At 42.1% G+C, this 17796-nt stretch overlaps 1 protein-coding gene across 1 annotated transcript in view; it reads left to right on the forward strand.

Annotated features, from left to right (window-relative positions):
* Nucleotides 1–17796, forward strand: part of CC3H1orf21 (chromosome C3 C1orf21 homolog) — a 229076-nt gene that overhangs the window by 68223 nt on the left and 143057 nt on the right. The window contains exon 2 of the mRNA XM_045452664.1: nt 13798–14016. Within this exon, the coding sequence (XP_045308620.1) occupies nt 13923–14016 (94 nt within the window). The 5' untranslated portion in view covers nt 13798–13922. The remainder of the gene's footprint in view (nt 1–13797; nt 14017–17796) is intronic.

Genomic DNA, 17796 nt, shown 5'->3' on the forward strand with positions numbered 1-17796 from the left:
AGAGACATAGAGAATTGGGCATGTGAGCAGAATATTGAGGGAGAAGGGTGGTTCTGTGAGACCCACCTGATGTGATGCTAGTAACCTTGGAGCAGTAGAAAGACACGACCCTGGGTCAAGAGGTCTGGGTCACATTGGATGGACCCTCTTCTTTTAGTTTTCTTATTTGTAAATCTGGGATCCTTACCTCAGTGGTCCTTGAGGGCATGTCTAACTTGAAAGACTAGGTGTCTTGGGCTTTGCCCTCATGGCATTAGTGAGTTCTGGAGGATTTTGAAACAGAGGAGGGACCTGATAGAATCAGTGCATTTAAAAGATTAATTTGGGGGTGCCTGAGTGGCTCAATTGGTTGAACTCAGGTCATGATCTCATAGTTTGTGAGTTTGAACCCCACGTCAGGCTCTGTGCTGACAACTTGGAGCCTGGAGACTGCTTCAGATTCTGTGTCTCCCTCTCTCTCTGCCCCTCCCCCATTCATACTCTGTCTCTCTCAAAAAATAAACATAAAACAAAGATTAATTTGTCTTTATTGTAGAAAATTAATGGGATAATTACTAATTTATGAGAAGTCTAATTTTTTCCTAAAATTTTTAATCATGTTCTGATGCTTTTAAAACTGCTAATAGGACCAACCTGATGTCTACTGGACATTGCTTTTTAAGTTCTTTCTCAAAAAAGCAAAAACCAAACAAAAAATATGGCTTAGAAAGGCCTGATGAATAAGAGAGAGGCAAGGCTAAGTCCAAAAAGTGAGCTACAAATACAAATTTTAATTTGGATCCTAATAATTCTTTAAAGTTTTCAGGGAGATTTTAGAATTAGAAAATGTATGTCTTTGGGGCTCCTGGGTGGCCCAGTCAGTTAAGCATCCAACTTTGGCTCAGGTCACGATCTCATGGCATGTGAGTTTGAGCCCCACGTCGAACTCTGTGCTGACAGCTCAGAACCTGGAGCCTGCTTCCCATTCTGTGTCTCCCTCTCTCTCTGCCCCTCCCCTGCTTGCACTCTGTCTCTCTCTGTCTCTCTCTTTCTCTCTCAAAGATAAATAAACATTAAAAAAAATTTTTTTTAAAGGAAAATGTCTTTTTATTTTTGTAGTACCATATCTATGGTGGTCATGGCAGTGATGTAATAGAGGTGATAATAGGGTGGCAATCCTTCCAGATACAGGAATACTAAGCAGCTTGCCAAATGTGCCTTTGTCATATACAGGACCACAACCACCTCAGCCTATCCACCCATTGTGGAGGTCCCACAGAGATGACAGCTGGACAGAGGCCTTGTTAGAATATGATGTGGTCAAATCCTATATGTAACCTACTTCTGCTCTTCCTTTCTCCAATAAAATGGTTTATCACGAAGCCATGTATTTAGTTCTTTATCCAGATGAAGACTTGAAACTTGCATGTGTCAGACTGGAACTGAATGTGGATCTGTTGAAGAGTGTTGATGCCAAGGAGGACTGGCTGACATGTCTTTATGCTCAACTGTGGTCTTCTGTTTGTGGGCCCCAGTGCTGTTGCTCCTGCCCTCTCTTTCCAGTCCTATTGAATATGTTGCTCTGGTCTCTTGCTCTAAATACATTTTGCTGGACAAGTAGGAAAGAACACCATGTTCATCAATTATGCTACTTCAAATGGGGAACACTGGGCTGATTTAAAATAATTATTACAGAGTAGACTGCAAATTTTGGTAACATTTATGAGGTCATAATAGCTCATAGCCTATAACCCTGTCTGTTCTTTAATAGCTTTTCAGTGGCTGAAGGTGGGCATCAAAGCCAGGGAGGAGCTTTTTGCCCACCCTTTTACATTTCGCTACTCAAACCCTACTACATGTCACAGAAATGGTAGTGGCTACTGAGGGAAGACCATGCATTGTAGAGTCCTGTGTGAACTCATGAGGGGCAGGAGGGAGCCTCTCCTGGTACATTAGAAAGAAGTGGCCATTGCTCAACTGACTTTGCTTTGTCATTTGGGTCTTTTGTTTCAGCTTCTTTTTGTTTTCTTTCTTTAAGAAGATAATTGCATAGAATGTGTTTTTGGCTGAGCTCTACAAAATCGAAGTTCCCAGAAGTCTTGTGTATTGCTTGAGAGCAGTATGAGAACTGATGTGCCCCCTGCCCTTTTAAACTCAGTAGAGTGAGGGGGCATTGATTTATGCCACCTGAAAATGATATTCAGAATTTCACATTTTTGGCCTTGTAAGGACACCATTCTTAAATAGTTCTTTGTCCTGGAAAGTTAATCAAAGATTTAAGTCTCAGCAAAAACAAAAACACCTTGATTTTTTCCGATGGATGAATTTTAGAATCACTGTTAAACATCTCTAGATTTAACTGAAAGTCAGAAAATGCATGTCAAGGACTGGCTGACTTACACATTTTGGAATCTCTTGTCCTTAGTGGAATGTTGAGAACTAAACAAGATCCCAAAAAATGTTGAAATAAATAAATAGCATAGTTTTCCAAGGCAGATTAGGACCAACCATACAAGTGCCAAAAGCTTTCAAAATTCCATCATACCAGTATAATATTGAGATTACTCCCTTCCTGTCTTTCTTAGAAGTATGTACTGACATAATTTTTAATCATCTGTGGTGGCTCAGATGAATATCTTTGACTGTTGTTCTTGCGATGTACTAAAGAAAGTTACTGTCCATGCAGATGACCTAGCGACTGGGGCTTAGCAGAACTCCCTGCCTTAAAAGCCTTGGACATCTCTGTGAAAAAAGGTTTCTAAGAGAATACATTGCACACCTACTGTGTACGTGATCTGCGCCAGAGGGAATATAGAGAGGAATAATTAGGACGTGGTCATGACCTCGTAAATCCTGCCTGGTGAAGGAGATAGACACATAAACACATAACAGCAGCAAGATGAGAGCTGCACACTCATCAAGGGTGTGGCAAAGCTTGGGAGAGCTCACTCACCTTCAGTTTGTCTGCACACAGCAGCCTTGGCCTTCAGAGTCCTGGGATGTGCCCCAAAGAAGCTGACCTCCCCACCTCCACCACTGCAGAAACACGAGCACTGCTTAGGGCTCCCTCTGCAGGTGCTGCACAGGGACCGCAAGCTTCTCCTGATACAGAACTGTTGTCTCTTGGTTCTGTGTTTCTTGTGTTTGCCTGCTTATCTTTGGTGCAGTTCCTAAGAACTATCAAGTTATCACAGTTAACCTCTCATCTCTTCCCGTGTCTCCTTTCTAGTCTCTTTTGCCTCTGTCCCTTTCTTCTCAAGCTTCATCACCATCCCATTAAGTGATAATGATGATAGTAACGATAATGACAATAACAATCACATATTGATTGCTTACTAATTATCAGGTGCTGTCCTAAGCACTTTTATGTATGTTATCTCACCTACTTCTCTCAAAGTTCAGGGACTCTTACTCCATCTTATAAATGAGCACCTAAGCTACTGTGAAGTAAATAACTTGCCCAAAGCCACACAATTCCTTTCCCTTACAAAATCACAAAATATTGGGTGTAGTCTTTGCATCTCTACTTTTGTGGCAGGTACGGGTGTGTGTGTGTGTGTGTGTGTGTGTGTGTGTGTGTGTGTGTGTACTCACGCACACATACATGAGAAAGAGAGAGAGACTAAGTCCTTCACCAATAGATGAGTTTTATTTGTTTGTTTCCTCTAAGTTTTCAGGGCACTTTCAAATCTTGAGCTGTTCTGGATGGAACTGGAAGGTTCTAGAAGGCAGAATTTCAGGTAGCCACAGCGTTCCCTTGGGGATGCTTATTTCAGTCAGCAGCTCTCTGCTAGTTGGAGAGTGGTGGGTTTCCTTAATCACTGGGTCACTGCTGACTTCTCAAACCTGGGATACTCTGGCTGGAGACCGAGCGCAGGGAGTGTGAGATCTTAGGCCAGAGTTTACACCTGTTTCTCAGGGATGATTTCATATATTTTAGCAGAGAGGGGGAAAAAAAGGGAAAAGAGGCTATTTTAAGAGGGAAAAGGGATGTATGTTTAGATTTTGAGGCAAACACTATTTTTCAACTTCTAGTATTAGCACGTTTCACAGTGTTACCAAACGACTTTGTTAAAAGTATTTATAATTCTGAAGATACTAAGTATATTCTTACTCTAATATTAGTACCAAAGTGCTCAAAGAAAATATAAGCAGGCCTTTTTGTTTTTAAACAATTCTTGTATTTGCTCCTAATGATTAGATAATTCATATCTTTTGTGTCGATTGGTCCTATTTTATTTTATCCACCCTAGTAATCAGCTTAAGTCTCAGATATGCTGTGTCAGCATTAAGTTTAGAAATCGTATTGAATAAAAAATGAGGAACATGCTAGTCTTGTGCGAAAGTTGAGGCTTTGTATTCAGTGAGGAAAACATCATACGTGCTTTTCCATTGCACACGTTGGACAAGGATCAGTGGCATTCAACTCTTGCCCCCTCGGCACCATGAGAGTAGCATTCAGATTTCTGGGGGATTAATCCAGCTGCAGTTCTATTGTAGTGTATGGTGTTAAAAAGGATCAACAGCTCAAAACTGGCATGACATCTGTTCCACTGTCATCGGTAAATGCTTACCGAGGGTCTGCTTAGAGTAGCGCATTATACTGACGTTCCTATGTCTCTTGTTGCATAAAATAAAGCTGAGACAAGCTCGAATTTAATTAGATTGAAATGTCTTACGACTTTCAAGAACATGTCCGATCCTTCCTTTTCCTGCAGTGTACATTAGGTATTGGAATTTTATTTTACTTTACATATTATGTTTATGATGGGTTAGCCCTCCTTGAATGCTAGCCCCTCAAGGGCAGGAATCCTATCCGTTCTTCACAATATATTTCAACATGCAGATCACCCAGCATGTTCTTCACTGACCATTCAGGAAGGATCATGACTTACTGACTTAGAATAAAATCAAATTGTGCTTCTTTAGCAATTTGAGCTTATTCTACTTTCACTTTCTAGTTTTTTCTTGCTTTTTCATCTTTCCTTTACCATCTGTTTTCTCTCATTTTCTGGGGCCACCTATGGGAACCCTCTGGATAAACCAATTCTACCCAATGCTCCTGAAAGATAATGTCCTGCACCTGGCATAGAAGAATATTACCTTTCATTTATGAATGCTTTTGTAAGCATTTCATTATCTACCTGGATTTCCAAAACAATCCCCCCCCCAACACCGCAAAAAAAAAGAGGGATCTGCTATTGTTATTCTCAGAATACTGACAGGAAATCATACAGATTTGGCTCAAGTGACATGGTGAACCAGCAACACAGTTGTCACGATCCCAGTCACGGGTGGCATGGTACAGAAGTTTCCCTACTGATACAGGTTGACAACTTCCTGCACGTACCCTTGGTATTCTCAGTCTTGGAAATGGAAGAAAGAGAACTCCAAGTTCTGGAATATCTGCCATTGACCTTGATCACTGAGGAGGAAATCTAGAAACAGCATAATTCTGCATGGGTTCACCCTGGTGTGGGTGGGTGACTTTAATCAGGATCTGCTGTTTTCCTCTCTTGCTTCCCAGAAAGTGTCAGCCATCATGAACTGCGTGAACAGGTACTGGTGACACAAGTGTGGAGTTTTCAGGTGTAGGATAAAGGCATCAAACTCTTGAATCCTTAGCTGAAGAACAGTTACTCTACAAGCTTTTCTAACCTGTTCCCTACAGGAAATATTTTTAAGATTTATTTTTGTTTATTAATGGCAGGATAGAGAAGAGGAAAGAGAGCTAAGCCCTGTTCCTTTTTTCCCACTTTATACACAATTGAAATCCACACCCTCAGGCCAAAACATTGTTGGTAATAATCCATAGACTTCATAGGGCTTCTCAAAATTTGGGAGCTTTCAGACTTGCTAGGATATCCTAGCTAGGTAAGTGTTGAAAACAAAGTTTGTAAATAAGTTGAATCTAGGTAAAAAAGAGAATGGGCTTTTTGTAAGTGGTAATTTCATCCTTGGCATCCCTTGGACATATGTTCCGAACGGGTAGATCATAGAATCAAGGAGAGAGCTCAGAGAGATGAAGCCCAGCCAGCCTAGGTAGTGAGGCGGGCCTGTGTGCGATGACTGAGACCAGCGCTGGGATTCTCACTCCCCTGCAGTGCTCATGCCTCCGTGTCTCCTCATCCCCACGCCTCGCCACCAAAACCCTGCAGAACTGTGTCGTCTTGCACGGGACTCGTTATCGTTACGTTTCTGAGAGATACCTCTCTGCAGTTATTATTTGCGGAAGTGAGAGTTTTCCCATAAAGCAAGCAGATGCCAGAATTCCTGTTTCTTTGAAGTTAATAGCACATTTTTGATTGTCATGCCACCAAATGAGTGTGAGGCAAGGAATGAGTATTTTCTGTGATGCCTGCAATTGCTGGTAACAAGAAGATTTGACTTTCCCAGATTATCCTCATGTCAAATGTGACATCTCTTTATGTATTATTTTTAACATTCACAATGAAATATGGAATGGTGTTAACAGAAGCCCAAGGATACCAAAGCTTCAAGATTAGAAATCACTTTTAGGCTGTCTTTCTCTCCCGCCCCCCCGCCCCACCACAGTGGCTTGCTGTATTAACACTCATTATAGCAAAGCAGAGCAGATGGGCAAACAGACTGATTAGTTATTTATATATATATTTTTTCTTTATGGAGCTTAGATGTCGGTTCTTTCTTCAATAAAAGAAAGGAGTTTTTAGATGTTGCCTTGTCTTGATTTCCCTTTTTTAATCAGAGTAAAAAAGGGGGCACTTTGCTCCTGATCTATTAATAATGTGGCTATATCCTTTCCCTAACTGCTGACTTCATAGCTCTCTATATACCCATTTCAATCAGAATTTTATTTCTCTCCAGTCCTCCAAGCTGCATGTGGTGCATTCATGTTCTCTCTGGCCTAGGATTTCTTTATGGAGCTTATCACTTTTAATTCATTTTTTTAGAGGTGTCTTTCTTGACAAGGAAACGGCCTACAGTATTTTTGGCTTTTTCATCCAAAATGAAAAAGTCTGTATCTAATTGATGGAAAGTGAATTCATCCATAATATTATGTCAATAGAAATATGTTTCCGTGTTTTTCCTCTTTTGGAAAAAGGTCAGATATCTTTTTGTTTTTTCTCAAAACTGAATTTGTGTATTTTTTTTCCTTCCCAATTTTATGAGGAGGTTTTCTGATGAAACTGTACGTCCGGTTTAAAAACTTAAGGTAAAGAGAAAAGCCATCAGCAATCTCACTTCTGGGTAGATATTCTAAGGGAACAAAATCACTATCTTTTTTTAATTATTATTTATTTATTTTGAGAAAGAGAGAGCAGGGGAGGGGCAGAAAGAGAGAAAGAGAAAGAGAGAGAGAGAGAGAGAGAGAAAGAGAGAGAATCCCAAGCAGGCTCTGCAGAGAGCCTGACGCAGGGCTCAAATTCATGAACCATGAGCTCATGACCTGAGCCAAAATCAAGAGTTGGATGCTTAACTAACAGAGCCACCCAAGCACCCCCAAATCACTATCTTAAATAGATGTCTGCACTCCCATGTTCATTGCAGCATTACTCACAATAGTCAAGGTAAGGAAAAAGTGTCCATCAGTGGGTGAACGGATCAACAAAATGTGATACACACCAGTGCACACCCACACTGGAATATCAGCCTTAAAAAAAGAAGGAAATCCTGCCATTTGCAACACCATGGATGAACTAAAGGGCATTATGCTAAGTGAAGTAAGAGAGAGACAAATACTGCATGGTAATACTTATATGTGCAATCTGAAAGTGAAATAAGTCAAACTCAGAAACAGTGTAATGGTGATTGCCAAGGACTGAGGGGTGGGAGAAATAAGGAGAAGTTGGTAGAAGGATACAAACTTTCAGTTATAAGATGATTAAGGTCTGAGAATTGAATGTATAATGTGGTGACTGTAGTTGATAATACTGTATTATATAATTGCAAGTTGCCGAGAGAGTAGAACTTAAGTGTTCTTATCAAAGAGAGAGAGAGAGAGAGAGAGAAAGAAAAAGAAAGAAAGAAAGAAAGAAAGAAAAAGGGTGAATATGAGGTGCTAGATGTGTGAATTAACTTGATGGTGGGAACTTTTTCACAATGTGTACATATATCAGATCATCTTTATGGAGTTTGAGCACTGAAGTCTTTTTATTTTCTTTAAAATTAAAAAAAAATTTTAATGTTTATTTATTTTGAGAGAGAGAGAGAGAGCAAGGGAGGGGCAAGGAGAGAGGGAGACAGAATCCCAAGCAGGCTCTGCACCATCAGCATGGAGCCCGATGTGGAGCTCGAACCCACAAACTGTGAGATCATGACCTGAGCCGAACTCAAGAATTGGCACTTAACCAACTGAGCCACCCAGGTGCCCCAATACATTGCAGTCTTGGCAATTATATCTTAAGAAGGCTGAAAACAAAAAAGTAAGAGAAATCACAGGCATTAAAAAAAAGCCATCATAATCCATAATCTTTTCTTATAAAAAGACAAATGTATCACATGTATGTGATATGTATTAATAGAAAGATAATGGACTTATTGTGTATAGAAAAGAACTTTCTCATGTTACAATGTGGGCTGTTCTCAAACAGCAATACCCTAGGGATAGTTACACTAGTAAGTAATACTTACAGCATTACCTAAAGAGGCTTGAAGCATAGTGTAAGGGGAGGAATGATAAACATGCATGGTTACAAATATTTTAGTCCTTTTTCTTTTTTTTAATGTTTATATATTTTTGAGGGAGAGAGAGCATGCATGTGTGCATGGCGGGGAGGGGCAGAGAGAAAGGGGGACAGAGGATCTGCGCTGACAGCAGTAAGCACAATGTGGGGCTCGAACTCACAAACCATGAGATCATGACCTGAGCCAAAGTCGGACGCTCAACCACTGAGTCACCCAGGTGTCCTATTTTAGTCCTTTTTAAAAATACTTTAATGGATTTTCAAATTTGCTAATGTATTTTATTTATCAAAAGCAGGAAAAATACCCTATAAAGATGGTCCCAAATTCAGTTGGCTCATAGTGCTGTGAATAGGGATTACAACTTCTAATTTCATGGTGCAGGGTAATGTGCCCATACAACCATTTGGGGAGACTTTTGCACAAAGCCATGGACAATTAATTGGATCCCATGTTTTTAGAGGTGCTTGATGATATAGATTATTTAGTTTTTAAAACCATCCTTACTGGGCTTAGTATTATTAGAAGATTCTATCAGACATCAAAGAGATACTTCAGGTTAATTCTCACACTGTGACCTGACTTCAGAAATAGCATGCTGTTAATAACAATATGTGGAGACGAGGCTGCTCTGTCCAGCTTTGTGGTCTCTGCATGTTCATTTGCACCCTCAGACTTACCTCGCTAAGTGGTGTGGTTTCAGGAAGGGGAGTGGACAGAAGGTGTGGAGGTTGGCAGAGAAAAGCCGAGCAAAGCCAATGGAAAAATGGAAGCAAAAAAAACAAAACAAAAACAAAAACAAACAAAAACAAAACAAAACAAAACAAAACAAAAAAAACCCCAAAAAACTAAGGATTCTGTGAAGGATACTGCCAAACAGAGGGAGGTGTCTGGGAGCAGATGATTGTGGCAGACTCTAGGGGTACATTTCTGAGGATCTGCTCAGCTTGAGGGCTCGGTTGGGACGAGGTCAAAATGAGAGAGTTTTCAGTAGAAATGAAACCTTGACATTACATCAGGCTATGAAAAGAGATGCAGTTTGGGGGTGTCTTAATGATGATTTTTCAACTGGCCTCAAGCCTGACCTCTCTTGCCATTCCCTCTCTCGAGGCTGAATCAGGTGCCTACGGGGTGAATTTGCCTCTCTATATTTAACCTGCAGCGGCTCTATCAGCACCACTGTGAAACTGGTCATTCTTTGCTCCAAATGTTCATCTTCCTATGGGGATAGGGAGGAACGCTGTATCTTGTTCATCTGTAAACACGTAGCAGTTTTCAATAAATATCTGTTGATTAAATGAACAAATGATTGGGCAATTGTCTCTGTGCAGGATCCAGATGACATAGTAAAAAGCTTTCCCCACTGATCCATGGTTAACTTTATGAATTACAGACCTTCTGCCTCTCAGGTGACTTCATAATTCTAGCCTTCAAAATGGGCGAAATACTAAAATATGTTTTTGACAAAGTTGTAAAACTTGAAAACACTCATCAAATTACTGCTGTAAAATACAGAGTGCCTATGTTTCAAAAACAAAATCTCTACTTACTTACAATTTGGAGAGAACTCCTCTTGAGCAACAGCGCCTTTTTAAAAATATAATAAAGGAGTGCCAAGGTGGCTCACTCCGTTAAGCATCGATTCTTGATTTTGGCTCAGGTCATGATCTCATGGTCATGGAATTGAGCCCAACATTGAGCCCTGTGTCAGGCTCTGCGCTGAACGGGGAGCCTGCCTGGGATTCTCTCCTCTCTCTGCCCTTCTCCCCCACACCCTCCCCCGGCCCCCCCCCCACCTGCATGCCCACTCTCTCTCAAAATAAATAAATAAACATTTAAAATTTTTAAATATATAATTAAACGGAAGCTTCCTGAGTCATCACTCGAATTGGATGTAAATCATGTCTAATCTGCTTATTAACATGTTCCTCCCTCCCATGCCTGGATAACAGAGAAGTCCTTCTAAAAGTTATTCTTACGTGTTTTATTTTTGTAAGCCTTTTGCAGTTTTTTTTATTTTCGTGTGATTTCCACTTTTTAAATTTAGATAAGACTTTCTGATATAAACACAGCCTTTAAAACACAGAAGAAACACCACACAATGCTTTTCAGTGGGTAGCAAAGGAAAATTCACATCTTATATTCTTACATTAACTTCTTGGATAGCATACGAGGCTGTAAACATGAATGTGGAACGAGGAAGAGAAAAGTGAGAGGGACTCCCAGAGAGGACGATTAAGTTGCCTCTGGATCACCACTGTCCTTGGGGGATTGTTGTTAGAGTTTCCTACTTTCCTTCTGGTTTTACTTTGCTTTGAAGAGGTGGCAGCCGACGACCGGGAGGTGATGGGAGGTTTCCCCTCTCACTTCAGTTTGCTCTCCTGTGTACCTGTGAGCTTGTTTCCCCACATTCCTTTTTAAAAAGTAAGGAATTCGTGCTGGGAGGCCACACCTGTTACATGGTGATGCTGGAGGTGGGAATCAAGGAGAAAGTGCTGGCGGGAGCACCTAGCAGCAGAAGCAGCAGCAGCAGCAGCAGCAGCAGCAGCAGCAGCAGCCCCTTGGCTGGAGAGGAATGTTCCCCTTCTTCTGCCTTTGGAACTGAATCCCATCTCCTGTTCTTCTTGTCTCATATTTCAGTGATGTTTCTTCAAAAACTATGGTAGGTTGACAGAATGGATTTCTGCGCTCCTAATGTAATACCTCTCAAAGTGCGCTCAGATTTGCACCAGAGAGACTTCCTTATCTTCAAGTAGGATAAAGTCAGCAGGGCCTCCTCTGGCCCCTTCACAAAGCATCAGCAGTGCAGTCCCCTTCCCTGCCCTGCTCCCACTTTGTCCCGCGAGACAAGGGTTAGTATGGACTCTTGCATGCGCGCGCAGGCACACGCGCAGTCTCACGCGCAGACGCACTGTCATGCGCACACGCATGCTGCGCTCTTCCACGTTCCAGTGTCTTCCCTCTGGCGGTTCTTTATAGCAAGATGATGCTACTGTCCTTTCAGCCTTGCAGATTTGTACCAAACTTTTAAGTCTCTACAAAATACTACTTCCTCTTTTAATTCCTGCCTTTACCCAGTCATAATTTAATGTTTGTTTTTTAAATTCTGCATTGCCATAGATTCCTGTGAAACCTCTATCATGGAACTTACTACACTCTATTGTGTAAGTTTTTTTTTTTTTTTTTTTTTGAATTTTTTTTTCAACGTTTATTCATTTTTGGGACAGAGAGAGACAGAGCATGAACGGGGGAGGGGCAGAGAGAGAGGGAGACACAGAATCGGAAACAGGCTCCAGGCTCTGAGCCATCAGCCCAGAGCCTGACGCGGGGCTCGAACTCACGGACCGCGAGATCGTGACCTGGCTGAAGTCGGACGCCTAACCGACTGCGCCACCCAGGCGCCCCTATTGTGTAAGTTTTTTAAAAAAATGCCTCTCCCATGTGCACTTCCCCCATCAAGCCCCTGAGCTATATAGACCAGTATGAATAGACCAGCAAATTAAACTACTGTTAAGAAAAAAATCAAAATATTGTAGCTTTTTAATGGCATTACTGCTAAGTGTGTTGTGTGTGTGTGTGTGCTCCATAGAACCTTAAAAATATGAAAATGTGCTAACAAGAGGTTACCTGTGTAGAGAAACTACAAACATTAACGATCTAGGGAAAAATAATCTTCCTTTTTGGTAAAACTTTACTAACCCTATACTTCCTGTTAATGATTTGACGGAACCAGTGCTAGAAAATACTATGAAGAACTATACAAAGTATATGACTAGTATTATAGCCATAGAGTCAGTATTGCATTTTGCATTTGCTTGCCTTCATTTAAGATCCTTGCTTTTATATCTAAGCTTGTTTATGAAATTGATTTGGAATTACCTTTCAGTGTTCGGTTAATTTGAACATTTTCCTTTGCTGAGATGTTATGGCTTAAATGATTAGATTTCTGTGTCTGTGGGTGTCCTTAGAGCTCTAGGAAGGAGGCTTAGGGGCAGCAGTCTTGTTGGAAGAGAAAGCCTGTAGCTGCATTTCAGTTTCCGTACCCACTGCTCTGAGGCTGAGAAACACCAGTTGTTCATGAAGGGGAGAGGTGGGTAGGGAGACACGGGTGCCAGTGCAGGTCAAGTGCATGGCTCCATGATTCTTCTGCTCTGCTTGGGTGTGAGGAGGTAAGGGCCTGTCCTACAGTGGGATGGATGGAGATGAAGGAATGGGCAGATGTTCAAAGGAGACCTCCATGAGACTGGAGTAAGTCGTCTCTGAGACTGGAATGGCTTGAAAAGGATGGTGAAAAATAAAGACAGAGCAAACCCTTGAGAATCTGGGCAGTGGCCTTGGGTGGGGCAGGGAAGGTATATTTACTGAAGTTAACTAGAGGACCATCTCTATTGTGGTTTATCCATAAATTCTCTTTCAGTCTTTATGAGTGGTCTAGTAGAAGCACAGAGGCTCTGATAGGAGGTGGGCAATTGCTTTGTTTTCTTCTCTTGATCTTCCTACATCTGGTCAATCCTTAAAGCATTCTGCTAGCTAAGCAGAAAATAGAGAAAAGTAAGTTTAAATCCTTGCCCCCATCTTCTTCCTTTATCTTCCAAAACACTGTCACCTCAGGTAAAATAAAATATAGAATTCCTTACAGAACCCACCAAAAATGTATAAATTAGCCTGAGGAGGAAGGCCATTTGCTCCTGGGGGGAAAAAATGGAGCATCTGAGAAGAGCTGGCTTGCAAGGCAGGAGGGGGAAGATGGAGAATTTTTCCCAGTTTCCTGAACTGGGTAGATCTCATGGCTGTCTATGCTTTCCTCACTCTGAAGGTTTTTGAGATTCCAGAACATTAGCAAACATACGTGCACTTTCTGTGTGGCAGGTAGTAGTGCTCAAATATTTATTTGGATAAACAAATACACATTTTTTTATTATGTCCTCAAAAAGTTCAGCCATGTGTTGTGCAGGGGGCGTGCCTTCTGGTCTTGCTTTCTGAGTGAGAATCAGATGAGAACAGGCCCTATTGCATTTCCTTCTTCAGCACAATTGTCCGTCCCCCAGTCCCCCACCCCCCAGTGCAGCGGGCTCTTGCAGGAATCCTAGTGCTTTGCTGATCACACAGAGGTTTTGTTTTCACTCATTCTGATCTAGCTTTCTGTTCTCCCAGGTGCGCACGTCCTGACCGACTCAGCAGGAAGGTGGATTTTCTTTGTGTTTAAAGAAAAAAAAATGTCCCCGTGTCTGTAGAGATGATTTGCAGTTCAGCCCGGCTGAAGCTGACCGAATGAGACTATGGGCTGTGCCTCCGCCAAGCATGTTGCCACTGTTCAAAATGAAGAGGAAGCCCAGAAAGGGAAGAACTACCAGAACGGAGATGTGTTTGGCGGTGAGTGCCATTGAACTTCGCTCTTGACCCGGTGACCCAGGCCTTTCACTTTCTCGGGAGTGAATATTTGTAGCGTTATTGGTGTTGCATCTTTTGGGGGCTGCTGGTAAAGGGCTGATGAGATATGGCTAGAAATCAACACGCATCTTTTACATGGCGCAATTTTCATAATAACTTATATATACAGGATTTTGAGGACGATTATGGAGATTTTATACAGAAGCTAGCATTGAAATCAAGTTTTAAATAACCCGTAGGACTTAAATAGGTACATGGGACACCAGCCACAGGGCGTCCAGATAGAGAGCACTGTATGACCGAAAACACAGAGGTCCAAAAGTAGAGCGAGTGAGGATTTATGCATAAGAGAATGAGGTATTTTTTAGGCCTAATAGTTACTTTTTATGTGAATTATAAATTTTCAGATTAAAAAAATACAAACACAATGAACGTAACAATCGTCTTTTAACCTGTATCCAGTGCAAAGATTACAGCCTGCCAACTCACGGCCACGTCTGGCTTGCAAGTATGTTTTCTTTGGCTCCCAGAAAATTATAAAGTAAAAAGCAAGGCAGCATTTAAAAAATCAGGATGTTTCACGTAAAATCCCAAATTTCTTCAGAAAATCTGGCTATACCGGCTGAAGCAACAGTGGGGTGAGGTAGCAGTTGCCCCTTCAGTCAGGCTGTGGCCTCCAGGGAACTGTTGAGCCTGCTCTTGAACGCACGTCAAGTCCCCATTCACGCATTAACGTCACCTACTGGGCCACCTACAGGCTTCCGAGTTTGCCTAGACATGAGTTTGTTCCTTGGACAGTCAGCTGTGGTTCCGATGCCACATGGCTGTAGCTTAGTACAAAACCCGAGTGAGTGAGGCAGGTGAAACAGTTCTGCTGAATCACTTCAACAATGATAACCCGCTCCCGGACACGTTCATGGCAGTCCTCTGAACGAGTGCCTCTTCCTCTCTCGTTCGATAAAGAACCTCGCTGAAATCGTGTTTACATACAAACAACTGAAGGGCACCGTCCGGTCACTGTCATGTAATTCTGCCAATTTTGGTCCATTGTAACGGTCGTGTGGGTCCCTGGTGAAGAATTGGTGTGCCGTGGGAAGACTAATGCTCTGCTGAAAGTGGACTAGTATGTAGGGGAGGAGGATTTTGTTTTGTGTCATTTTAAGGAAATGTATTTGTTGCCTGGAACAGATTTACTTCTAGTGGTGACTGCCTGTAAAATTTTGAACGGTGGGGGCGCCTGGTGCCTCAGTCGGTTAAGCGTCCGACTTCGGCTGGGGTCGTGATCGTGGTTTGTGGGTTCGAGCGCCATGTTGGGCTCTGCGCTGACAGTTCGGAGCCTGCTCGGGATTCTCTCTCTCGCTCTCTGCCCCCTCCCTTCCTCAAAATAAATAAGTAAACTTAAAAATAATGAGAGAACATAATCTAGTATCAAGGGTTTATTCGAACTAACTTCTAGATGATATTCTGTGTCGTTATCGTTTTTGTAATAAGAGCTACCATAATGGAACAGCCACCATATGTCAAATATGCAGAAGTATTTAAATTCATTTTCATGGTGAATTTTCACAACAGTTCTATGAAAGACGTGTCATCCTGATCTTACATGTTTGGAAGTTGAAAGACAGAGAGACTAACTGGTCCCTAGATGCCCAGCTACGAAGCCGTAGACTCAGGTGTCTCTATGCCAGAGTCCCTGTTGCTTTCTCGATGTTGTTCCCACTTGCCTTGCTGCATCCCATCAGCCACTCATTCTTCAGTGCGAAAACGTATTGACTGGCCTGTACACTATGGGCCAAGACCTTTTGCTAACTGCCCTGGAGGATTCAGGGCTGAGTGAGACATAAACCTCCTAGAAAGTCCTTTCTAGGACTTTCTAAGAGGATGAGGAAAATGTTTTGAGGCAGAATAAGGCAAATACCAGAAAAGGAAAAGACATACATTGTGATGAGAGTCAGGGGCATGGAGAGACTGCCTTAAAAGGTGGGATCAGAGCAGATTTCTTATAGAGGTGACATCTGAACCTGGCCTTAAAGGACCAGAAGAATCTAAGCCTGTCAGATGAAGGGTACCAGAAGGTACTGGATGAGGAAAGACTCATCCAGTAACGTGAGACTTACTCAAGAATTAGAAATAATCCAGTTTGAATGGAATATAAAATTTAAGTGAGAGAATTGGCTAGAAAACTTAAGTTAGGGTTAAATTATAGAGAAATTTGAATACCAAATTACAATCTTTGGAAGGATAAACTAAGAGCAAAAACCAGTGATATCTGATATATTGTACTTCTATACAGCCTGGCAGTGAGACCACTTAACCATCCAGTTGGTGATTTAGTTTCAGCTTTTATAGGCGAGGAGGCTTTGTTATTCTAAAGTACCATGTGCGTTTGGCAAATGTTGGCATCTAATAAAGGAACCTTGTATTAGTCACCTATCGCTGGGTATTGGACAACCTCAAGATCTCAGTGGTATTCAACAATGAGCATGTCTTTCTTGATCACGAGCTGGTGAGTCAGCTGGAGTGGCTCTGCTGTACGTCTTTCTCATCTTCCTCCTGGGACCAGCGGGCTGCGGGAGGAGGGGCAGATATGCTCTGTTTCGCAGAGGGTGTAAGTGCAAGCAGTACACAAGATGCCTCTTAACCTTGAGCTTATATCTGGCACACCATCACTTGCACCCACATTTGAGTAGGCAAATAAAGTCACAGGAACAGGCTCAAAGACAAGAGGCAGAGAAATATATCTGACCACAGTGCATTAGTGACAAGGATGTGGATACAGAGAAGGTCAAGAATTGGGGCTAACATGGGGTGCCTGGGTGGCTCAGCTGGTTAAGCGTCCAACTCTGGATTTCTCCTCAGGTCATGATCTTGCCCCACATCGAGCTCCACGCTCTGCTTAAGATGCTCTCCCTCTCTGTTTACCCCTCACCCACTTGCACGTGTGCTCTCTCTCTCGAAGAATAAATAAATAAATATAAATAAATAAAAGGTTATTTAAAAAAATTAGAGCTAACAATTCAGTCCACCCCAAGCCGGCACAGTCATTGTTATGTTTGTGGCTCCACGCAGTCCATGTCATAAAGTGCGTTCAAGACCTCTGCTAGTTTTTTTGTCATCCTCCTGGTACTCATATTGAAGTTTCATCCACTCAGGCATTCATCATCTCGTTACTCTCCAGCATAAACATTTGTGGGTTTGTGGCATGATGTTAGATAAAGCAGAACAAGGAGGGAGAGAGCTTCTTGAACCGGTCAAGGGAGATAGATTTGGCTAGTCCCACGGGGCTCTAGAATTGTCAGAGTGCAGTGTGAACCTCAGTGCCTGTATTCCAGATGCGACTCAATGCTTGAGTTTGTCTATGACAAGAGGAGGTCCTATCTGTGTTTTTCCATGTAAATTTTAGTTTGCAGGCAGAGTGAGTGTACAAAATCCCAATATGATCACAGTCACAGGTGAAAAGCAGATCTGGCTCACTTTTAACCATTTGATATCTTTGTCACCCACTGTTCGTAACTCATTGCCTCCTAAGAAAGAATGCCACACTTAGCAGCCTGAAATAAGCACCGATTTATTACTTTTCACAATTCTGTAGGGTGCCTGGGCTCACCCAGGTAGCTGCATTTAGCTGGGAGCTCAGCTGGGCTCAGATGACCAAGAGGGCTTCTAGCCTCTCCAGCTAGAAGTCAAACTTTTCACATGGTGGCTGGTTTCTAAGAGAGGAAGTAGAAGCTGTCAGGCCAATGAAGACCTAGGCTCAAAAGT

This window comes from Leopardus geoffroyi, chromosome C3 (assembly GCF_018350155.1).
Source record: "Leopardus geoffroyi isolate Oge1 chromosome C3, O.geoffroyi_Oge1_pat1.0, whole genome shotgun sequence".
NCBI lineage: Eukaryota > Metazoa > Chordata > Mammalia > Carnivora > Felidae > Leopardus > Leopardus geoffroyi.